The sequence below is a fragment of the Oncorhynchus gorbuscha genome, linkage group LG13 (assembly GCF_021184085.1).
Source record: "Oncorhynchus gorbuscha isolate QuinsamMale2020 ecotype Even-year linkage group LG13, OgorEven_v1.0, whole genome shotgun sequence".
NCBI classification, from domain to species: Eukaryota; Metazoa; Chordata; class Actinopteri; order Salmoniformes; family Salmonidae; genus Oncorhynchus; species Oncorhynchus gorbuscha.
The window spans coordinates 67,346,938-67,370,351 of record NC_060185.1 but is presented as its reverse complement, the minus strand read 5'-3'; the positions used below and the strand labels follow the sequence as shown (position 1 = coordinate 67,370,351).

Here is a 23,414-nt window from a genome sequence, read left to right as displayed (position 1 = left end):
TTGATTTGTTTAACACTTTTTTGGTTACTACATGATTTCACATGTTATTTTATAGTTTTGATGTCTTCACTATTATTATGCAATGTAGAAAAAAGTAAAAATAAAGAAGAATCCTTGAATGAGTAGGTGTGTCCAAACATTTGACTGGTACTGTATATAGGTCTACTATATTTTATTTTTTCTATCAGAAGTGGACTTCCAACTGTTTTCACCAAGCTTCCTGAAACAACTTCTCCTCGATATTATGGGCGGGCTATAGAAATTTTGCTCTGGGGCATTCATAATACAAGAACATACTTGTTGACAATGGGTGTGACTTGACTTTCCCTAAGGAAGTTACTCAAACCAACCCTGAGTTATAACAGTGGGCAACCCGTATCTCTCTTAGGCTAAAACTATACTCAAATCATGACTACAGAAACACCCGTTCTGCTGGCTGCCGTGTCTCTGTTTTCTGCCCTTCAAATGGGTAAGCAAACTAAACTTTCAGGCCTTACCCTGTAATATGGTTGACTATACGGATATCTATGACCCTGCTTATTGGAACAGACCCATGAAGGCCTACATTGTGTAAATATATCATTTTGAGTTTGTAAGATTGAAGTGTTGTTGGGGCATCTTCTTCAGGGTACCTGGCGAGACAGGTAGGGCTGGCGAGACTGACACACAAGGTCATGCCACCCACTGTCACTGGACCACCGGAGTTTGAGAGAACATTCCGGGCACAGTAAGATTTCTAAACGTCATTTTAGATTAAATGTTGTGTCTGCATAACTCAATTCTGATGTGTGTGTGTCCTATTGCATCCCTAGTCAGAACAATGTTGAGTTGTACCCAGTCTTCTTAGTGGTGCTGTGGACTTCTGGACTGCTCTTCAGTGAAGGTAATTCTGCATGTCTGAGAATGTTTTAGAGCTTTCCTTACATTTTGCACCATAAAATACCCTTACATACTGTACATTTGTGTCTTCCTAGTGCTTGCTGTTCTTGGAGGTGTTGTGTATATGGTGGCTCGGCACATGTATTTCAGTGGATACGTCATGTCCACTAAAAAAAGGTAGGATTGCTTGAAAAAGTGAACATGGCTTAATCTGTACCATACCTTCCCCTGTTAATGAATATGTGAACTGGACTCTAATGCAGCTTTCTTTGTATTTCTAGGTTGCCTGGGTTTTACCTGACGTTGGGTGCCTTATTCTTCTTGTCTATGCTGAGCACCATTGGTATTCTTCATGGCATTCTCCTTGAATACTTTTACAAAATAGTTTCTATGATGGTAACACATTAGCAATAAATATTAACAAATGGATAGGGAAAATGCCATGGTAGTGACGTTTCTGTTTTGTGCCATACAATTGTGAAACTCCTAAATAAAAATAATGTTTGACCATGCTTTTTCCAGTGTGTCAAACTGTCAAGTCAAAGCAGAGCAATAGCAAATATTGTAACACTTCGAAAACACTGACAAGAGTCTTTGCATTTTGGGACACAAGAATTACAGTAATTTCCAATGAAACGCTGCGTTTGCCTTTCAGCATTGCTTTGCAGGGGCAGTTTTAGTGCATTCGGTGTTGGATTTATCGAAGTATGCTCGAACTGTCATGCAGGTGAAAGAGGACCCAAAAGCGACTTAACAGAAACAGAGTTTATTTAAGTCCAAACAGGGAATAACAGAAATCCTCTAGTCTGTAGAGGGGAATAACTGGAGAAGCGGCCACAGACTGCAGGTCGCTTCGGGTAGGCGCAGGCCGTAGTAGACAGAGACACCTGCTCACACGCAGCATCTGATGAAGGCAAAAAACACGACAGGACAGGGCGATACACAATCACAGCAAAAACACGACAGGACAGGGCGAAACGCAATCACAGCATGGTGAATACTAAACAAGGAACCGACGGGACAGGAACGGAACACAAAGGAATAAATAGGGACTCTAATCAGGGGAAAGGATCGGGAACAGGTGTGGGAAGACTAAATGATGATTAGGGGAATCGGAACAGCTGGGAGCAGGAACGGAACGATAGAGAGAAGAGAGAGCGAGAGAGGGGGAGAGAGAGGGATAGAAAGAGGGAAAGAACCCAATAAGACCAGCAGAGGGAAACGAACAGAATGGGGAGCACAGGGACAAGACATGATAATAAATGACAAACATGACAGTACCCCCCACTCACCGAGCGCCTCCTGGCGCACTCGAGGAGGAATCCTGGCGGCAACGGAGGAAATCATCGATGAGTGAACGGTCCAGCACGTCCCGAGACGGAACCCAACTCCTCTCCTCAGGACCGTAACCCTCCCAATCCACTAAGTATTGGTGACCCCGTCCCCGAGAACGCATGTCCATGATCTTATGTACCTTGTAAATAGGTGCGCTCTCGACAAGGACGGGGGGGGAGGGAAGACGAACGGGGGTGCGAAGAAAGGGCTTAACACAGGAGAGACATGGAAGACAGGATGGACGCGACGAAGATGTCGCGGAAGAAGCAGTCGCACAGCGACAGGATTGACGACCTGGGAGACACGGAACGGACCAATGAACCGCGGAGTCAACTTACGAGAAGCTGTCGTAAGAGGAAGGTTGCGAGTGGAAAGCCACACTCTCTGGCCGCAACAATACCTTGGACTCTTAATCCTGCGTTTATTGGCGGCTCTCACCGTCTGTGCCCTGTAACGGCAAAGTGCAGACCTCACCCTCCTCCAGGTGCGCTCACAACGTTGGACAAACGCTTGAGCGGAGGGAACGCAGGACTCGGCAAGCTGGGATGAGAACAGAGGAGGCTGGTAACCCAGACTACTCTGAAACGGAGATAACCCGGTAGCAGACGAAGGAAGCGAATTGTGAGCGTATTCTGCCCAGGGGAGCTGTTCTGCCCAAGACGCAGGGTTTCTGAAAGAAAGGCTGCGTAGTATGCGACCAATCGTCTGATTGGCCCTCTCTGCTTGACCGTTAGACTGGGGATGAAACCCGGAAGAGAGACTGACGGACGCACCAATCAAACGACAGAACTCCCTCCAAAACTGTGACGTGAATTGCGGGCCTCTGTCTGAAACGGCGTCTAACGGGAGGCCATGAATTCTGAATACATTCTCAATAATGATTTGTGCCGTCTCCTTAGCGGAAGGAAGTTTAGCGAGGGGAATGAAATGTGCCGCCTTAGAGAACCTATCGACAACCGTCAGAATCACAGTCTTCCCCGCAGACAAAGGCAGACCGGTAATGAAGTCTAAGGCAATGTGAGACCATGGTCGAGAAGGAATGGGGAGCGGTCTGAGACGACCGGCAGGAGGAGAGTTACCCGACTTAGTCTGCGCGCAGTCCGAACAAGCAGCCACGAAACGGCGCGTGTCACGCTCCTGAGTCGGCCACCAAAAGCGCTGGCGAATAGACGCAAGAGTGCCTCGAACACCGGGATGACCAGCTAACTTGGCAGAGTGAGCCCACTGAAGAACAGCCAGACGAGTGGAAACAGGAACGAAAAGGAGGTTACTAGGACAAGCGCGCGGCGACGCAGTGTGCGTGAGTGCTTGCTTAACCTGTCTTTCAATTCCCCAGACTGTTAACCCGACAACACGCCCATAAGGAAGAATCCCTCGGGATCAGTAGAAGCCACAGAAGAACTAAACAGACGGGATAAGGCATCAGGCTTGGTGTTCTTGCTACCCGGACGGTAAGAAATCACAAACTCGAAACGAGCGAAAAACAACGCCCAACGAGCTTGACGGGCATTAAGTCGTTTGGCAGAACGGATGTACTCAAGGTTCTTATGGTCTGTCCAAACGACAAAAGGAACGGTCGCCCCCTCCAACCACTGTCGCCATTCGCCTAGGGCTAAGCGGATGGCGAGCAGTTCACGGTTACCCACATCATAGTTGCGCTCAGATGGCGACAGGCGATGAGAAAAATAAGCGCAAGGATGAACCTTATCGTCAGACTGGAAGCGCTGGGATAGAATGGCTCCCACGCCTACCTCTGAAGCGTCAACCTCGACAATGAATTGTCTAGTGACGTCAGGAGTAACGAGGATAGGAGCGGACGTAAAACGTTCTTTTAGAAGATCAAAAGCTCCCTGGGCGGAACCGGACCACTTAAAACACGTCTTGACAGAAGTAAGAGCTGTGAGAGGGGCAGCAACTTGACCGAAATTACGAATGAAACGCCGATAGAAATTAGCGAAACCTAAAAAGCGCTGCAACTCGACACGTGACCTTGGAACGGGCCAATCACTGACAGCTTGGACCTTAGCGGAATCCATCTGAATGCCTTCAGCGGAAATAACGGAACCGAGAAAAGTAACGGAGGAGACATGAAAAGAGCACTTCTCAGCCTTTACGTAGAGACAATTCTCTAAAAGGCGCTGTAGAACACGTCGAACGTGCTGAACATGAATCTCGAGTGACGGAGAAAAAATCAGGATATCGTCAAGATAGACAAAAACAAAAATGTTCAGCATGTCTCTCAGAACATCATTAACTAATGCCTGAAAAACAGCTGGCGCATTGGCGAGACCGAACGGCAGAACCCGGTACTCAAAATGCCCTAACGGAGTGTTAAACGCCGTTTTCCACTCGTCCCCCTCTCTGATGCGCACGAGATGGTAAGCGTTACGAAGGTCCAACTTAGTAAAGCACCTGGCTCCCTGCAGAATCTCGAAGGCTGATGACATAAGGGGAAGCGGATAACGATTCTTAACCGTTATGTCATTCAGCCCTCGATAATCCACGCAGGGGCGCAGAGTACCGTCCTTCTTCTTAACAAAAAAGAACCCCGCCCCGGCCGGAGAAGAAGAAGGCACTATGGTACCGGCGTCAAGAGACACAGACAAATAATCCTCGAGAGCCTTACGTTCGGGAGCCGACAGAGAGTATAGTCTACCTCGAGGAGGAGTGGTCCCCGGAAGGAGATCAATACTACAATCATACGACCGGTGAGGAGGAAGGGAGTTGGCTCGGGACCGACTGAAGACCGTGCGCAGATCATGATATTCCTCCGGCACTCCTGTCAAATCGCCAGGTTCCTCCTGAGAAGTAGGGACAGAAGAAACGGGAGGGATGGCAGACATTAAACACTTCACATGACAAGAAACGTTCCAGGATAGGATAGAATTACTAGACCAATTAATAGAAGGATTATGACATACTAGCCAGGGATGACCCAAAACAACAGGTGTAAACGGTGAACGGAAAATCAAAAAAGAAATAGTCTCACTGTGGTTACCAGATACTGTGAGGGTTAAAGGTAGTGTCTCAAATCTGATACTGGGAAGATGACTACCATCTAAGGCGAACATGGGCGTAGGCTTCTCTAACTCTCTGAAAGGAATGTCATGTTTCCGAACCCATGCTTCGTCCATGAAACAACCCTCAGCCCCAGAGTCTATCAAGGCACTACATGTAGCACCCGAACCGGTCCAGCGTAGGTGGACCGACAAAGTAGTACAGGACTTAGATGGAGAGACTTGAGTAGTTGCGCTCACCTGTAGCCCTCCGCTTACAGATGAGCTCTGGCTTTTACTGGACATGAATTAACAAAATGTCCAGCAACTCCGCAATAGAGGCACAGGCGGTTGGTGATCCTCCGTTCCCTCTCCTTATTCGAGATGCGAATCCCTCCCAGCTGCATGGGCTCAGTCTCAAAGCCAGAGGAGGGAGATGGTTGCGATGCGGAGCAGGGAAACACCGTTGATGCGAGCTCTCTTCCACGAGCCCGGTGACGAAGATCTACCCGTCGTTCTATGCGGATGGCGAGAGCAATCAAAGAGTCCACATCTGAAGGAACCTCCCGGGAGAGAATCTCATCCTTAACCACTGCGTGGAGTCCCTCCAGAAAACGAGCGAGCAGCGCCGGCTCATTCCACTCACTAGAGGCAGCAAGAGTGCGAAACTCAATAGAATAATCCGTTATGGACCGTTCACCTTGGCATAAGGAAGCCAGGGCCCTAGAAGCCTCCCCACCAAAAACTGAACGGTCAAAAACCCGAATCATCTCCTCTTTAAAGTTCTGGAATTTGTTAGAGCAATCAGCCCTTGCCTCCCAGATAGCTGTGCCCCATTCTCGAGCCCGGCCAGTAAGGAGTGAAATGACGTAAGCAACCCGAGCTCTCTCTAGAGTATGTGTTGGGTTGGAGAGAGAACACAATCTCACACTGCGTGAGAAAGGAGCGGCACTCAGTGGGCTGCCCGGAGTAGCAAGGTGGGTTATTAACCCTAGGTTCTGGAGGCTCGGCAGGCCAGGAAGTAACAGGTGGCACGAGACGTAGACTCTGGAACTGTCCAGAGAGGTCGGAAACCTGAGCGGCCAGGTTCTCCACGGCATGGCGAGCAGCAGACAATTCCTGCTCGTGTCTGCCGAGCATGGCTCCTTGGATCTCGACGGCAGTGTAACGAGCGTCTGAAGTCGCTGGGTCCATTCCTTGGTCGGTTCCTTCTGTCATGCAGGTGAAAGAGGACCCAAAAGCGACTTAACAGAAACAGAGTTTATTTAAGTCCAAACAGGGAATAACAGAAATCCTCTAGTCTGTAGAGGGGAATAACTGGAGAAGCGGCCACAGACTGCAGGTCGCTTCGGGTAGGCGCAGGCCGTAGTAGACAGAGACACCTGCTCACACGCAGCATCTGATGAAGGCAAAAAAACACGACAGGACAGGGCGATACACAATCACAGCAAAAACACGACAGGACAGGGCGAAACGCAATCACAGCATGGTGAATACTAAACAAGGAACCGACGGGACAGGAACGGAACACAAAGGAATAAATAGGGACTCTAATCAGGGGAAAGGATCGGGAACAGGTGTGGGAAGACTAAATGATGATTAGGGGAATCGGAACAGCTGGGAGCAGGAACGGAACGATAGAGAGAAGAGAGAGCGAGAGAGTGAGAGGGGGGAGGGGGAGAGAGAGGGATAGAAAGAGGGAAAGAACCCAATAAGACCAGCAGAGGGAAACGAACAGAATGGGGAGCACAGGGACAAGACATGATAATAAATGACAAACATGACACGAACTGTATGCGTTGACCGCTTGACAGAATGGTAGCAGAAGGTGAATGTTGAACTTTTGTTGCATACATATCCAGATGATGCTGCATACTATTGTGCGCAAAACACTGTCGGTGTGTCCGAAGCGTATGCAAATGCGTTAGTAGCTACTGTAGCTCAATTATGCTCAGGTTTTAATAATCAGTCTTACGTCATCCCCCAGCGGACACACGTGGCACGTCATCACACGAATGAGGCGCTAGACACATTGAACAGGATTGTTCTATTTTTCTTGTCATTTTCCATTTCAGCACAACATTCAATAATTTTCTTGGTCTTTGTGGGTAAGTAAGTAAGTTACATATTTTCTGTCAATGTCGACTTGTGCTGTTTTAATGGTTTTGTAGAAAGTATTGTTCTGGGTAGCAAATAAGAGGTCTGTCAGGGTTTGTTATTGTTTCGCCAGCTGGCCTCTGTCGGCGTAGCTAGCAAGATTAGCTAACCGGCCAGCTAGCCTGCTAACGTGGCTAACTTTGATGCTTAGCCTGGACGCCGGTAGAGGAACACGATTTATAACCTTACCGGTAGCATAACACCTTTGGGTGGACAAGTGTTTCTAAATTTGCTTTTTGTGATTACGGGCAGACGAAAACCATTCTTTAGCTAACGCTAGCTAGCTACTATACTTGCTAAGGTAACGTTACCTAGCTACCGTTATCTCGTTATCTGTTCAAAGCTAGGGTTAGGGTAATAATAGGGTAACGTTAATAGTATTGAAGGCATGGCTCTTGCATCACCAGGGTTGAGGGTTCGATTCTCATAAGGGACCAGTACGAAACAAGTATCAATGTATGTACTCACTCTGGATAAGAGCATCTGCTAAATTACTCAAATGTAAATTTAATGCAAGGACTGACTGTCCAATAACTAAAGGGTATAGCTATGTCATTACATTTTTAAAATCCAAAAATGTATGTAGCAATCCCAAGATTTCCCCTTTAAAGCAGCTGAAAGGAAATCTTGAAATGTTGCCTACAACAACAGAAGTGGAAGTGTACCACTTGGCTGGCAGATTGAACGGAGCAGTGGGGGAACAGTGCCATCATATTTAGGCCTACGAGTAGAGACTGTTGCATTGATTTGATTGAATAATTTACAGCAAGTCAATCAATCCCAAAACTGTTATTAATCAATCCACACATGCAGGCACCATGTTGTCACAAACCTCTACTTTTCTGAACTACATAATATAGTCGAAGAGGTCAGTCATGGGGTCATTGAACCTTGCCTTACATCACATTTTTTGTTGTCCACTTCCAGTGTCCTTGTAAGTCGCAGCCCTGCATTCCAAAAAGGAAGACGAGTACTTCGCCATGAGCTCCGATGGGGACGGTAAGAGACAAACACTTCTGGGAAATGTGCAATGCCAGCAGCATTTGATTCCTGAGGACGTGTTTGCAAATAAATTCACTGTGTTTGCGTGTGTGTGTGTGTGTTTGTGCTTGTAGGTGACATGGAGAATCAGGCTGAGCTGGAAGAAAAGACTAGGCTTATAAACCAGGTGTTGGAGCTTCAGCACACTCTAGAAGGTGAGACATCTGGATGTGTGCAGACAGACAGGCGAAAGCAGCAGTAAATTGTTAGTTATTGCAGTTCCTTGAAAATCATTGTTGTCATTGTCAGACCTGTCGTCGCGTGTGGACGCAGTGAAGGAGGAGAACCTGAAGTTGAAGTCTGAGAACCAGGTTCTGGGTCAGTATATCGAGAACCTCATGTCTGCCTCCAACGTGTTCCAGACCACTGACACCAAGAGCAAACGAAAGTAAGCGACCAGCCAGGACCCCCCCCCCCCCCCCTAACCAACCCAACTTCCCTGGACCCCTCTACTTTCAACCAAATCCCTCATAACCCATATACCACCCCATAACCGCCCCCTAACTACAGCTGGTAGAGTTTATGCCTTTGTCATCATGACAACCCTAGACCCTTCCCTCACTTTGCTCCCTGTAAGATTTTTTCAGTGAAGCTCAATTTTCCATTTTTACGTTGGGTTACTTTTTCCCTTTTGTATTTGTTACATTATTGCTGTCATTGTTGCACAGTTGTTGTTTGCAAAATGATGTTATTTTGTGGTGTATACGTTTATTATCTGTTACTACACAACCTCACCTGGAGGAAGAGACAAGGGAACTGTGTCATTTCAGATTGCCTTGTAGTTTAGGTTGCAAAATTCTGTTAACTCTCCCCAAATTCTCAGATTTTCCATTAATTCCGGTTGGAGTATCCCCAGATTTCCTGCTTAATCTTTTTCTGGAAAACCAGGGAATTTGGAGAAAATTACTGGAATTTTGCAACCCAAAGGCTAAATCATTTAATTTAGATTGTCATGTTTTAATATTGTTAGTCATCAATATTATTAGACTATGGTTTTAGTTCTAGGCTCAATTGCAATGATGATTACTTCTCTCCACTGCCAAAGTTTTCCTCACACAATTTGTTAAAGCAGAGCTCAGCCCTTGTATTGTCTCACATATATTGTCATTGAATTAATCATTTGGGGCTTGCTAATATGTGTCACTGGTGGATAAAGTTAATTCATTGCATTTGTGATCCAGAGGAAGTCACCCTAAACCTGCCGTGTATGTATTGCGTTGCCGGTGTGTACATTTGACCATTATGTTGCTCTTTTCAAATACATTTGTTTTAATAAAACTGTTTTATTTGCCTTTTTGATTGAGTGCCTGTAGTGGTATTCCTCTCCCCTGGTGTAGTCTCTTCATAGTCCTCTCTCACTAAACTATATCTCCATCTTCCACCCTTCCACAGGGGCTCTAAGGGTGCCCGGAAGGACAAATGAGGCACAGCCACCTTTTGAGTTTTGACATTCTGCATCTCATTGTCAGGTCATGCTGTAAATGTATCTGTTGAAATGTAAAGGTATTGTATGTCAGCAGCTAACAAGGCTCAGTATCTCACAACAATCTGGAACATGTTCTTATAGTTAACATTATATTTCAAATTCTGGCACACTCTGCTGGGGCCTGTTGTAGCCTGATATTCAGTTGACATACAAATCCCTAGATTGAAGGTCATTCCCTTTTTAAGGTCAATCCATTGAATTGGATAAGAGGAATTTCTCTGGGAGATTCTCAATTTGGAAAAAGTCTGTCCTCTCCTCAAATCCTCAGTCCTCCATGAGCTGGAAACTGATTAGTGGAGGAGTTTGCCCTTCTCCTTGATTGCCTCCTCCAGCTGATGATACCCGGATGTATTCTCCCACCGGCTAACGAGGAAGTGTTTTCAAATCCGGAGGAGAGGAAAACTAATTAAGAATCTCCCCATATATGCTCCATAGAAGTGATTGTTGAGTTGACCCAGCTGCTATACTCGTGCAGTAGTAGTGCCCCTGCTGGGGAACATTAGCTGTGACCTGACTGAGCAAATGCTACTCATCAACTTGGTCACATCTGTGAATATAAGTACGTCAGTAATGTCAGACAATGTTCTTGTTTGTAGAGAGTGGAGGTAACCTGTGTTTTTTGTCTGCTGTAAGGGTTGGGAAAAAATGAGAATTTGCCAAGCAGTTAAATTCTTATACACATTCAAGAACGCTTTCATGTTTGTTCTTTATTAACAGCACATAGTAACACATGTACTGTATATACATTTAGAGTGGCTGCTCTCCAGTGATGTCCATTGAAACTAGCAGTTCAGTACCAGAAACACAACAGAAGATTTACATAGAAATCCACCTTTGGCAAAAAAGCTACTTGAGGAATGAACATGATCTACAGCATTTTGGCCAGAGACATGAACTCACACACACTATTACTATTATTATTATTGACACAAACAGTGTCAATAATACACTAATACAAATAATTGCACCAGTCCATAATTTTTCTCACACACAACACAGTACATTGCATCCATTACTCACCGAGGATATCAATCCATTCACCTCTCACTGAACCTATCTTTCTTACACGATCATAGCCGTGTACATGTTAATCATGTTTTCCCTCTAGAGAACTGAGACTAAAGCCACAGCTGAAAGCTGGTGCCCAGTACACAGTCTTCCACAAATGTAGAAGTGCTCAAGTTGATTGACAAACTCATTTAGGAACAGAAAAACACACTTTCTCCTCCAGATTCACAGTATAGTCAAAGGTTGAACAATTCTCCGTTGTGCGTAAAGAGAACATCCAGAGTGTGTGTGTATGTGCTTCCATACAGTAGAAGGTAAGGCGCTTGGAGGAACTGCATTGACTGTATGTCCAATCGAGGTCACTGTTGTTCCAGGTGTGGAGTTACATGCGAGCAGCGCATGCCCTCCAAGGTGTCTCCTATCTCTTCCCCTTAAAGTTGAATAAATATCTGACAGACAGAGAAGAATGAGTGTTAACCAAACCTTAGCTGATGTAATCCTGCAGTGTGTTCAATTCAAACTGTCACCAGTCATTACATAAGTACACAGACACACTCTTGTATCCCTAACCCCCCCCTCTCCCCCCTCTCCCCCCAAGTTATTACTAATTAACATAATGAATGCTTAACATATTTATGTTTTCCCATTCTCTACTTGTGACACTCACTTGTGTATGGGTGGTCACTTGACTAGTTACTGAATGTTATGGTTTGTTCTCATATCTGTTTATAGCGGTTTACGTCAGAGCTACTGAAGGTACCAAGGACACACTATTATTGTGAATAAGTTCACAGAGATCCCTCTAAGTTTAGAGACGGAACTAGGTAGGAATGTGACATGTTTTTCTAGTGAAACAAGTCCTCTTCCTCTTTTCGGTGGAGCACCTAGAAGCAGTTTCAAAACACCTTTAAATCTATTCAATCATTGAGACTGACTAATAAAACAACTATTTCCTGTCACTTTCTCACTCACACACACACATACACACACACACACCTCACCTCGCTGAGCAGAACCCACATGTCAGAGTCACTTTGTACCAGTAGACGTAATGCAGAGATGGGCTGCATCTGTGCGTCTATCTGTCCCTCAGCCACTCCATCCACAAAGCAACCTACAAACATGACTCAAACATTTAAAACATATCAGTTACCTGAATGTAGCATTATTCTGAACACCTGGCAGAATATACAGTATATTATAACAGTACAACCAGTCATGTACAAAACAGCCCACAGTGAGACATAGCCCGTTGGCAAGCTGGGCATAGAAATAGCATTCATGGCATGGGTACACTCATTATGGCTGCTGATCCATACATCATGGTACCTTGACTTGAAGGGGAGTGATAATTTCTAGTCATTGCATTTCTATGATTCAGAATCCTCCTGATACACAGAACAACAATTTTATGGAGCTGTGTCTGCCTCTGACAAGTGTTTGGGTAATAATATGAGATGGGAGTATTTCCCCTTACGCTAGGCCCTAAATAGATTTCCTGGTCACGTCATATGTTCAGTAAAAACTCCTGTCCTAGTAATAATATAGAATATTGAAACTCATGTACCAATCACTATGAAGCCTCCATAAGATCCTTTGTATTGAGGAGACTGGCCACCCACCAGTCTGTCTCTCACTGAGCTCTGGAGAGGAAAAACACACGTTACACCATGTTATAATAAATGTTCTCTCTAAACTGTGCACGCTTGCAGTATCCCAGAGTTTGCTGCACAGTCCCCCGGGACAATCAGCCCACAGAGAGAAGCATGAGATTGAACTTCACTCAACTTTCAAGAGCAGTGGTCACCAACCGGTCGATGACCAAACAATTCTGTAAAAAAACAACAACGATAAAGCCTTATGTTCTTATTTTGTTTTTATTCGTCTCGGGCTGTTGGTGATAGGTGCACCCGATTCAGCTGCACTGCGCACCAGGTAGGCAAACTGTTTCCATTTTGAACTATTTCATGTGTCTGAACTCTGCCTTCCCGGTGGGCCCATAGAGCAAATCAAGTGCACTATTGAGTTAGAGTGGCATGCGAAAGTATTCACCCCCTTGGCATTTTTCCTATTTTGTTGCCTTACAACCTGGAATTCAAATATTTTTGGGGGATGGTTTGTATCATTTGATTTACACAACAATGCCTACCACTTTGAAGATTAAACATATTTTTTATTGTGAAACAAACAAGAAATAAGACAAAAAAACAGAAAACTTGAGTGTGCATAACTATTCACCCCCCCAAGTCAATACTTTGTAGAGACACCTTTTGCAGCATTTACAGCTGCAAGTCTCTTGGGGTATGTCTCTATAAGTTTGGCACATCTAGCCACTGGGATTTTTGCCCATTCTTCAAGGCAAAACTGCTCCAGCTCCTTCAAGTTGGATGGGTTCTGCTGGTGTACAGCAATCAAAAAGTCATACCACAGATTCTCAATTGGATTGAGGTTTGGGCTTTGACTAGGCCATTCCAAGACATTTAAATGTTTCCCCTTAAACCACTCGAGTGTTGCTTTAGCAGTATGCTTACGGTCTTTGTTCTTATGGAAGGTGAACCTCAGTCCCAGTCTCACATCTTTGGATGACTGAAGCAGGTTTTCCTCAAGAATTTCCCTGTATTTAGCGCCATCCATCATTCCTTCAATTCTGACCAGTTTCCCAGTCCCTGCTGCTGAAAAACATCCCTACAGGGATAAGGTTCTCGGGGTGTTGAGAGGTGTTGGGTTTGCTCCAGACATAGCATTTTCCTTGATGGCCAAAGAGCTCCATTTTAGTCACATCTGACCAGCATACCATCTTCCATATATTTGGGGAGTCTCCCACATGCCTTTTGGCGAACACCAAATGTGTTTGCTTATTTCTTTCTTTAAGCAATGGCTTTTCTCTGGCCACTCTTCCATAAAGCCCAGCTCTGTGGAGTGTACAGCTTAACGTGGTCCTATGGACAGATACTCCAATCGCCACTGTGGAGCTTTGCAGCTCCTTTAGGGTTATCTTTGGTCTCTTTGTTGCCTCTCTGATTAATGCCCTCCTTGCCCGGTTTTGGTGGGCGGCCCTCTTTTGTCAGGTTTGTTGTGGTGCCATATTCTTTCCATTTTTTAATAATAGATTTAATGGTGCTCTGTGGGATGTTCAAAGTTTTTGATATTTTTTTATAACCAAACCCTGATCTGTACTTCTCCACAACTTTGTCCCTGACTTGGAGAGCTCCTTGGTCTTCATGGTGCCACTTGCTTGGTGGTGCCCCTTACTTAGTGGTGTTGCAGACTCTGGGGCTTTCAGAACAGGTGTATATGAACTGAGATCATGTGACAGATCATGTGACACATAGATTGCACAGAGGTGGACTTTATTTAACTAATTATGTGACTTCTAAAGGTAATTGGTTGCACCAGATCTTATTTAGGGGCTTCATAGCAAAGGGGTGAATACACATGCACACACCACTTTTCTGTTTTTTGAAACATTTTAAAAATTTAATATTTAATTTTTGAAACAACTTATTTTTTCATTTCACTTCACCAATTTGGACTATTTTGTGTATGTCCATTATATGAAATTCAAATAAAAATCTATGTAAATTACAGGTTGAATGCAACAAAATAGGAAAAAGGGGGATGAATAATTTTGCAAGGCACTGTACCTCTGTCTGGCCAATCGGATGGCTCAGATGACTATGTCTGTCTGCAGTAACGAAGCAGGCATAAAAGAAAGCTACATCAAAGATGATACTGTGAGTTTTCAAAACGTTTAAAACCAAGACCAGAGAGAGACTGTCAACGAATACAGCAAAGAGATGCTGTTTTTATGAGTGAGTTCATGTTTAAGTCCTTCTCAGCACTGTCAACACTTTGTATTTCACACTTTTATAAGCCATAAAATGTGTGTTCTTCCTATTTCCACTCAGCGCTACAACAAGCACTGCAGCAGGAATAGCAGTAATAAATTAGTAGCAAAGTGTATCTATAGGCTTGCATTGTTGTTATTATTATTATTAAATGTATGCTCACTCAGCTGTGCTTCACAAGTAATACAACAACGAATCTATTACCAGTGTGATCATATGCTGTAGCCTACCTCAAGTTTTGAAATAGATTTTTTTTAAATGTCCCGAACAACAATGCATTGGCAGGACAATTCAAGCAAAGCCAATATGCGGTGATAGTGTATTGTGCCTAAAGCTTACTGCACAAACCTCATTGCTACTGTACGGATAATGTTGCATAGGCTTATATTTTTTAAAGAAATGTTAAAAAAAGAGCGGTAGATCTCGGCTTGCATTTTGATTCAAAGTGATCTTGACTCAGAAAAGGTTGGTGACCACTGTTCTAGAGTTTTCCCTGTTAATACTATCAATGTTTCCTTTTACTGTGGCAATTGTGATCGAATCAATGCAATATTAGCCACTTTCAATGCAAAATACCGAAACAAAACTAACTATTCAAAAGATTTTGTTGTCGGCAGAACACATCGGAGAAGGATTCTATTGCACTGACACGCACTACTCAGCCTTTACTCTACACAGACCGGTGTGGAATGAACAAATCAGAGTTGCAGTAGCCCTATATGCAATTAAACCAATGCCATAAATGGATCTGTGCCAGTTACTTTGAACTGGACTGGGTTTACAGCATGAGCAGTCGTGAGTAGATGCGCTTGTTTTGGGATCAAAGCTAAAGCTGCACATAGCTACATGTGCACATTTTATTCATATCCTTTGCTAGTTAGTGAGTTATTAGCCCAGTTATAGATCATTTGTAGTCAGCAATAGGGGAGTGACTGCTTTCTACTAGTGCCCAAAACGTGTACATTTCTAGACATCTTTGAAAAGCGAGTCAGATAAAGAACGTTTTTTTGGTCTTAAAGGGGCACTGTTGTATTTTCAGACAGGCTTGAATAAGCCAATAGGCAGAGGGAAGCATAATTTGTCTGATTCTCTGGAATAATGCTATGGGAATAATAATGCATTTTATTTTGTAAAGTGGTTTCTTGTATCAAACAACACAACAACATGTTCAGTCACCTCCTTGTCCGAACGATGTCAAGACCTGTATGATTTTCTTTTTTAAGTCTCATGGAATGTAGACCTACATTGAACACCACACTTTAGCTGCTACTGTAGGCTGAATGATAGAACAGCTATTTCCATGTTAAAATTGTTGAACAAATTGTTTTTGATGGTAAGGCCACTCTGGTAGACCTACATTATGATCAAATAGCCACAGTAGCCTACTTGACCACGGTTGAAACTAACTTAAAGCGGGTACAGACTCCGTGTTCATAGTAAACACGCGCTGGATGTTGCACAGAATTTTCCCAATTTTCACATTTGCGCTGAGCAGACCTGAAATTTGCTTGGTGCTGAAAAAGATTAGATTACAATGTATTTTCTTCACTATCCCATGAATCACTGAAATATGGACCAGATCTGCAACAATTGCATAGTTCTATGGAAAACAACCATTAAGAAAGACTAAGTTCTAGGGAGTACAGTCATTGAATTAGTATACTTTCAATGTAAATAGCCACACAACCACAATATGAACAGAGGTCTATGGAACACATTCAACATAACCCTAAGCACTTTGTGACACAACCTGTATCTACTAGCATTAGTGCATAACTCCGTCGTCTTCCAAAGGCATACGGCGATCGCATAGGTTTACATTGAGATTACTCATGGGAATATTTAAGAAGAATAAAGTTCACATTCAGTTAAGAGTAATTAGCACAGTGCTTAGCATATTTATACACGATGTCCCGTGCTCTATTTGTGTGCGGGTTGACGGTCACTAGCCTCGTTACTGAACGTTATGGTTGGTTCTCATATCTGTTGATAGTGATTGACATCAGAGCTAACGAAGGTACCAAGGACACACTTGATTATTATTCTGTTGATGACACTATGAACACTGTGTGATTCTGTAGCAGCCTCCCGGGCTGATGTTTACAGAACATTTTGGTACAGTCTGATTAGGATATAAAAGAGCCTGTCTCCAAGAGGATGTTAGACATGTTCTATGCTTTTGTTCTGGGAGTGTTCGTACTGAATTTAATCAATGGCAGTTAACCCACTGTTCCTAGGCCGTTATTGAAAATAAGAATTTGTTCTTAACTGACGTGCCTGGTTAAATAAAGGTACATTTTTTTGTATTTTTTTTTTTAATGACTGTTCTCCTTTTTGTTCACCTGGAAATTCCCATTACATACATCATTACATACATCATTACATACACAGGCCATCAGCGTGTTAGCAGATAGCATGTAGTGGTTGGCATTTCCTGTTACCTTGTTACTTCGTCTCCAGGACCTAACATCTGAGAGCCAGAGTCTCTTAGACCAGCTCCATGACACACACTCGCGCACACACAAACACTGTGACCTCCATGGCACTTACATCACTAGGGAGCACCTCCACGGTGGTGTTGTAAAAATGGTCTCTGTTGTTCTCAATGTTTCCACTGCGAAACAGGTACCTGGAGAGACAAAATCACCTATTTATTACCAGTTGGTTTGGCCAACAAAGAATATCCCTCTGTCATATATCCCTCTCATGCTTTAAATCATCCCACTGAAATGTAGAGCTTTACACTAAATTGCCCCTTTTAAATGTCAAGTCATTACCTTAATCTCTAATGACTGTGACAAGTGGGAAACACAGTGACAACCCACAAAGTCTGTTCCACAACCTTTATGCAAGCAGGTACACAGGTGGAACTGGGGTCAGCGTCAAGTAGGCAATATTTCAAATGTGACCTGTGGTTGGTGTTTTAATTCCTGTGTGTGTGTCCGACATAGGAGGCTGCGGAGGGGAGGACAGCTCATAATAATGGCTGGAACGGACTGGTATGGAAAACATGTTTGTTTTGTTCGATACCATTCCAGCCATTACTATGAGCCCGTCCTCCCCAATTGAGGTGTCACCGGCCACCTGTGGTGTCCACTGACCTGGTGACAGTGCGTGGCTGTGGGAAGCTGAGCAGTATGAAGTCCTTGGCGGTAGGGGTCAGGCTCCAGAAGAAGTCCTGGCCATTGTAAGCCCTCTCCAGGGTGTGCTGCTGGTAGTGCTTCAGACTACTGCTCAGCTCTGCAGGAGGGTTGGTGTGGGCTGTGAATAGTGGCACCTTCCCAAAGTCCTTATCCTGGACAAACAGACACTTTAATTATAACTTCTGCTATATGTCTTTATCCTGCACAAACACACACCAGAGAGGGGGTAGTACAAGAGGGATGGAGAGAGAAAGGGGGGATAGAGAGACAGAGAGAGAGAGAGAGAGACAGAGAGAAAGAGAGGGGTTAAGAGAGAAAGAGAGGGGTTAAAAGAGAGCGAGAGAGAGAGAGAGTGAGGGGCTAAGAGAGAGAGAGGGGTTAAGAGAGAGAGGTTAGAGAGAGAGAGAGGTTAAGAGAGAGAGAGAGGTTAAGAGAGAGGGGGGTTAAGAGAGAGAGAGGGGTTAAGAGAGAGAGAGAGAGAGAGAGAGAGAGAGAGAGAGAGAGAGAGAGGGTGGGGTTAAGAGAGAGGGGTTAAGAGAGAGAGAGAGAGAGGTTAAGAGAGAGAGAGAGAGGGGTTAAGAGAGAGAGGGGTTAAGAGAGAGAAAGAGGGAGGGGGTTAAGAGAGAGAGGGGTTAAGAGAGAGAGAGAGAGAGAGAGAGAGAGAGAGAGAGAGAGAGAGAGAGAGAGAGAGAGAGGTTAAGAGAGAGAGAGAGGGTGGGGGGTTAAGAGAGAGAGAGAGGGAGAAAGTGCTTACTTTCAGTTTCTGTAGTTTCCCAGGCAGAGAGGAGTGAAGGCCTACATGTTGAAACAGAGAGGGTTTATATCTCAGCTTGAGCAGGCCCTTCTGCAGGTTGCAGTCTTTCTGGACGGGACAAAATATGAAAAACCCATCAACTCTCAATTGAATAAAGGAATAGTTCACTCACAAACTCAAGTTTGATAAGTTTGGACATTATATAATAATTTTCATTTTATTCTCTTGAGCAAAATACTTTTGTTGTGCACAACTCACAGCATCTTTTTCTGGGTTACAAGCCTTCACCCACAGGATGTGGTCCAACAGCCAATCAATGGGCTTGTCTTTGTAGAACATCAGAAAGAATTCTGCTATCATTGGTAGATCACTGGCTCGGAACATCTTGCCTGACAAAGATATAAAACACACACACATGATAAATAAAGTAAAATTACTTAAGACATTGTGGGGAGAATAACCAAAGTGAAGAAGAGTCTATAAAAGTGTATTGGTCACATACACAGATTTAAAGATGCTATCGCAGGTGCAGCAATATCTAGCAATACAATAACAATCCACACATAATCCCAAAAGTTAAAAAACAAACAAGAAATTAAGAAATATCAGAACGAGCAATGTCAAAGTCGGGAATATAATGAGCCATGACTATAACAGTATATACATATGAATTAGGTAAAACAGTATGTAAACATTATTAAAGTGACCAGTGTTCAATGACTATCTATGTACATAGGGCAGCAGTCTCTAAGGTGCAGGGTAGAGTACCGGCTGGTAGCCGGCTAGAACAGTGGCTAAGGTTCAGGGCAGGGTACCGGGCGGAGGCCGGCTAGTGGTGACTGTTTAGCAGGCTGATGACCTGGAGATAGAAGCTGTTTCTCAGTCTCTCTGTCCCAGCTTTGATGCACCTGTAATCTCTCCACATTAGATGGTAGTGGGGTGAACAGGCTGTGGCTCGGGTGGCTGAGGTCGTTAATGATCTTCTTGGCCTTCCTGTCACACCGGGTGCTGTAGATGTCCTGGTAGGGCAGGCAGTGTGCCCCCGGTGATGTGTTGGGCTGTACCAGGCAGTGATACAGCCTGACAGAATGCTCTCGATGGTGCATCTGTAGAAGTTTGTGAGGGTCTCAGGGGCCAAGCCAAATTTCTTCAGTATCCTGAGGTTGAAGAGACACTGTTGCGCCTTCTTCACCACGCTGTCGGTGTGAAGGGACCATTTCAGGTCCTCAGTGATGTGCACGCTGAGGAACATAAAGATTTTGGATGCGTGCTCTCTCTGCTGTCTCCTGTAGTCCACGATAAGCCCCTTCGTTTTGTTGACGTTGAGGTAATTTTCCTGGCACCACTCTGCCAGGGCTCTCACCTCCTCACTATAGGCTGTCTCTTTGTTGTTGGTAATCAGGCCAACCACGGTGTCATCAGCCAACCTGATCACTGAGTTGGAGACGTGCATAGCCACGCAGTCATTGGTGAACAGGGAGCTGGGAGCTGAGCACACAACATGGTGGGGCCTTAGTGTTGCGGATCAGCGTGGCAGAGGTGTTGTTTCCTACCTTCACCACTTGCTGGGGCTCACTTCGGTGGCTCTGTTGTTTTCCGCGAAGCGGGCAAAGAAGCTTGTCTGTCCCTTTATGATCCACGTGTGTCTTGTGTCTGAACCGTTACGACTCTACTTTACCCCTGTACTGTCGCTTTGCCTCTTGATTGTCTTATTGAGGTCATAGCCGGTCTGTTTGTACACGTCCATGTTCCCAGTCACCTTGCAGAGGTTAAAAACGGTGATTCACGTTTTTCAATTTTGCGTGAATGCTGCCATCTATTCACTGTTTCTGTTCTAATCGTCACAGTAGGAAGATGCTGCCATCTATCCAAGTTATAATTGTCACAGTAGGAAGACGCTGCCATCTATCCAAGTTATAATTGTCACAGTAGGAAGACGCTGCCATCTATCCAAGTTATAATTGTCACAGTAGGAAGATGCTGCCATCTATCCAAGTTATAATTGTCACAGTAGGAAGATGCTGCCATCTATCCAAGTTATAATTGTCACAGTAGGAAGACGCTGCCATCTATCCAAGTTATAATTGTCACAGTAGGAACAACATCCTCTATGCACTTCCTGATTGACCTGGTCACCAAGTCAGTGTATACGTCAATACTATTCCCAGAGGTGCCCCGGTACATTTCCCAGTCTGCGTGATCAAAACGGTCTTGATGCATAGATTCCGATTGATCAGACCAACGTTGAACAGTCCTTACCATGGGTGCTTCCTGATTAAGTTTCTGCCTATAAGTGGGGAGGAGCAGGTGGTGTGTGTGACCCGATTTGCCGAAGGGAGTGCCTTGTATCTGTCCAGGAAGGGAGAGTCATGAGTCTATTGTATCCACATACACGTGTACATACTCTCATCTGTGAGAGGTAATAAATAAAGTGTGTGTTCATCTGCTTTAGTTCCCACAGTTGTCTTACGACTAACTACGCCCTCCTTTTCCAGAAGCCCTGAGAACAGATACTTTCGCAGAAGAGCATAGACTCACCGATGAAGCCGAGCTGAGAGAACTCCAGGAACATCCAGTCATCGGTGGCCAGCTTTCTGACGTATGTTTTCATGGTCTGAGAGTAACCAGGATTAGCCACGATGTCATCCTCCAACTGACAACACACATTTCTCATGAGGATGTGTTAATACATGAATATGATTTCAGACTGACTGACCAATCAGAGAGGTGGAACTCTGACCCCACCTGTACATAATAGGTTCCCTTCTCCTGGGCGTAGAGCATCAGGAAGCTATAATCCAAGTTCTGCTTTGTGCGCCATCTGAAAACAACCACAACCACAACACAAACCACTTACTGCAGGTGCACCTGATGTGACGTGTTAGACTTCGATTTCATTTTTTTTCTTTCTTTTTTCCCCCATGATTGTAAGACCACGCATCTGTATGTGTTGGACTGTGTTGGGTTGTGCATGAGTCCGTTTCTCACTTGACTCTCTCCTTGGAGTCTCCGAAGGTTTCCCGGAGTCTGCTGAAGTTGGGGTAGAAGTACTGAGAAGGGGACACTACCTCCAACAGGCCTGAGTGCACATCCTTAGGAAAACTACAGCCACACACAACCACAGGTGAACTACAGAACACAGTGAAGACACAGACCAACTACAAAACACAGACAAACTACAAAAAACACAGCAAAACATTTTTAAACTACAAAACACAGCCAACAACAGTCAAATGACAAAATATAGCCAACAACAGTCAAATTACAATCACAAATGACCAAAACTTCTCACTTCTTCTCTAGGAGTTCTGCTACACTGTTGACGTATTCTGCATCCTCAGGGGCGTGAACGAGGGCTGCCGTTAAGAATGGCGAAGCTTGTTCAGGACTGCTCTGTGAAATAAAGATACATAAAGATACAGAGAGAATGGGAAATAAATGAGAAGAGGAAATCCAGTGAAAGCCAACCTGAAACATGAGGTAATGTTACTAGAGGGGTGTGTGTGCAGTAGAATCAATGTAGATGAAACATGAGGTAATGTTACTAGAGGGGTGTGTGTGCAGTAGAATCAATGTAGATGAAACATGAGGTAATGTTACTAGAGGGGTGTGTGTGCAGTAGAATCAATGTAGATGAAACATGAGGTAATGTTACTAGAGGGGTGTGTGTGCAGTAGAATCAATGTAGATGAAACATGAGGTAATGTTACTAGAGGGGTGTGTGTGCAGTAGAATCAATGTAGATGAAACATGAGGTAATGTTACTAGCGGGGTGTGTGTGCAGTAGAATCAATGTAGATGAAACATGAGGTAATGTTACTAGAGGGGTGTGTGTGCAGTAGAATCAATGTAGATGAAACATGAGGTAATGTTACTAGAGGGGTGTGTGTGCAGTAGAATCAATGTAGATGAAACATGAGGTAATGTTACTAGAGGGGTGTGTGTGCAGTAGAATCAATGTAGATGAAACATGAGGTAATGTTACTAGAGGGGGGTGTGTGCAGTAGAATCAATGTAGATGAAACATGAGGTAATGTTACTAGAGGGGTGTGTGTGTGCAGTAGAATCAATGTAGATGAAACATGAGGTAATGTTACTAGAGGGCTGTGTGTGTGTAGTAGAATCAATGTAGATGAAACATGAGGTAATGTTACTAGAGGGGTGTGTGTGCAGTAGAATCAATATAGATGAAACATGAGGTAATGTTACTAGAGGGGTGTGTGTGCAGTAGAATCAATGTAGATGAAACATGAGGTAATGTTACTAGAGGGGTGTGTGTGCAGTAGAATCAATGTAGATGAAACATGAGGTAATGTTACTAGAGGGGTGTGTGTGCAGTAGAATCAATGTAGATGAAACATGAGGTAATGTTACTAGAGGGGTGTGTGTGCAGTAGAATCAATGTAGATGAAACATGAGGTAATGTTACTAGAGGGGTGTGTGTGCAGTAGAATCAATGTAGATGAAACATGAGGTAATGTTACTAGAGGGGTGTGTGTGCAGTAGAATCAATGTAGATGAAACATGAGGTAATGTTACTAGAGGGGTGTGTGTGCAGTAGAATCAATATAGATGAAACATGAGGTAATGTTACTAGAGGGGTGTGTGTGCAGTAGAATCAATGTAGATGAAACATGAGGTAATGTTACTAGAGGGGTGTGTGTGCAGTAGAATAAATGTAGATGAAACATGAGGTAATGTTACTAGAGGGGTGTGTGTGCAGTAGAATCAATGTAGATGAAACATGAGGTAATGTTACTAGAGGGG

General features: G+C 44.2%; 3 protein-coding genes across 7 annotated transcripts; 2 read left to right on the top strand and 1 right to left on the bottom strand.

The window, feature by feature from the left end:
• Positions 1–68: 68 nt before the first annotated feature.
• mgst2 (microsomal glutathione S-transferase 2) lies at positions 69–1,391 on the top strand. Its single transcript, XM_046295486.1, has 5 exons — positions 69–469; positions 628–727; positions 813–883; positions 975–1,056; positions 1,161–1,391. Exons 1-5 carry the CDS (start codon positions 409–411, stop codon positions 1,285–1,287), a joined length of 441 nt encoding a protein of 146 aa, XP_046151442.1. The 5' UTR covers positions 69–408; the 3' UTR covers positions 1,288–1,391.
• Positions 1,392–7,009: 5,618 nt separating this feature from the next.
• On the top strand, positions 7,010–11,093 carry LOC123993390 (short coiled-coil protein B-like). Of its 5 annotated transcripts, none has more exons than XM_046295489.1 (5): positions 7,010–7,322; positions 8,295–8,366; positions 8,483–8,563; positions 8,658–8,796; positions 9,801–11,093. In XM_046295489.1, exons 2-5 carry the CDS (start codon positions 8,348–8,350, stop codon positions 9,829–9,831), a joined length of 270 nt encoding a protein of 89 aa, XP_046151445.1. In that variant the 5' UTR covers positions 7,010–7,322; positions 8,295–8,347; the 3' UTR covers positions 9,832–11,093. The 5 variants fall into 5 exon arrangements, with proteins under 5 accessions (XP_046151445.1, XP_046151444.1, XP_046151443.1 ...); XM_046295488.1 differs by having other exon boundaries at positions 7,010–7,326; XM_046295487.1 differs by having other exon boundaries at positions 7,012–7,318; positions 9,801–10,625.
• On the bottom strand, positions 10,582–22,124 carry LOC123992353 (alpha-1,3-mannosyl-glycoprotein 4-beta-N-acetylglucosaminyltransferase B-like). The gene is made up of 12 exons (XM_046293504.1): positions 22,116–22,124; positions 21,940–22,040; positions 21,636–21,749; positions 21,393–21,468; positions 21,186–21,300; positions 18,906–19,036; positions 18,648–18,755; positions 17,852–18,045; positions 17,301–17,379; positions 12,470–12,545; positions 11,904–12,016; positions 10,582–11,351 (listed from the first exon to the last, which is right to left on the bottom strand). The coding sequence occupies exons 1-12, from the start codon at positions 22,122–22,124 to the stop codon at positions 11,334–11,336; spliced, it is 1,134 nt and encodes a 377-aa protein (XP_046149460.1). The 3' UTR covers positions 10,582–11,333.
• Positions 22,125–23,414: the final 1,290 nt, after the last annotated feature.

Coding starts and splice junctions, on each gene's coding strand:
- mgst2 (XM_046295486.1), top strand. CDS start 409: ATGACTACAGAAACACCCGTTCTGCTGGCTGCCGTGTCTCTGTTTTCT. Junction 728..812: donor GAGAGAACATTCCGGGCACA/GTAAGATTTCTA, acceptor TTGCATCCCTAG/TCAGAACAATGTTGAGTTGT. Junction 884..974: donor TGGACTGCTCTTCAGTGAAG/GTAATTCTGCAT, acceptor GTGTCTTCCTAG/TGCTTGCTGTTCTTGGAGGT.
- LOC123993390 (XM_046295489.1), top strand. Junction 8,564..8,657: donor GCTTCAGCACACTCTAGAAG/GTGAGACATCTG, acceptor TGTCATTGTCAG/ACCTGTCGTCGCGTGTGGAC. Junction 8,797..9,800: donor GACACCAAGAGCAAACGAAA/GTAAGCGACCAG, acceptor ACCCTTCCACAG/GGGCTCTAAGGGTGCCCGGA.
- LOC123992353 (XM_046293504.1), bottom strand. Junction 12,546..17,300: donor TGGAGGTGCTCCCTAGTGAT/GTAAGTGCCATG, acceptor TTTCCTCTCCAG/AGCTCAGTGAGAGACAGACT. Junction 12,017..12,469: donor TGGAGGCTTCATAGTGATTG/GTACATGAGTTT, acceptor TCATGTTTGTAG/GTTGCTTTGTGGATGGAGTG.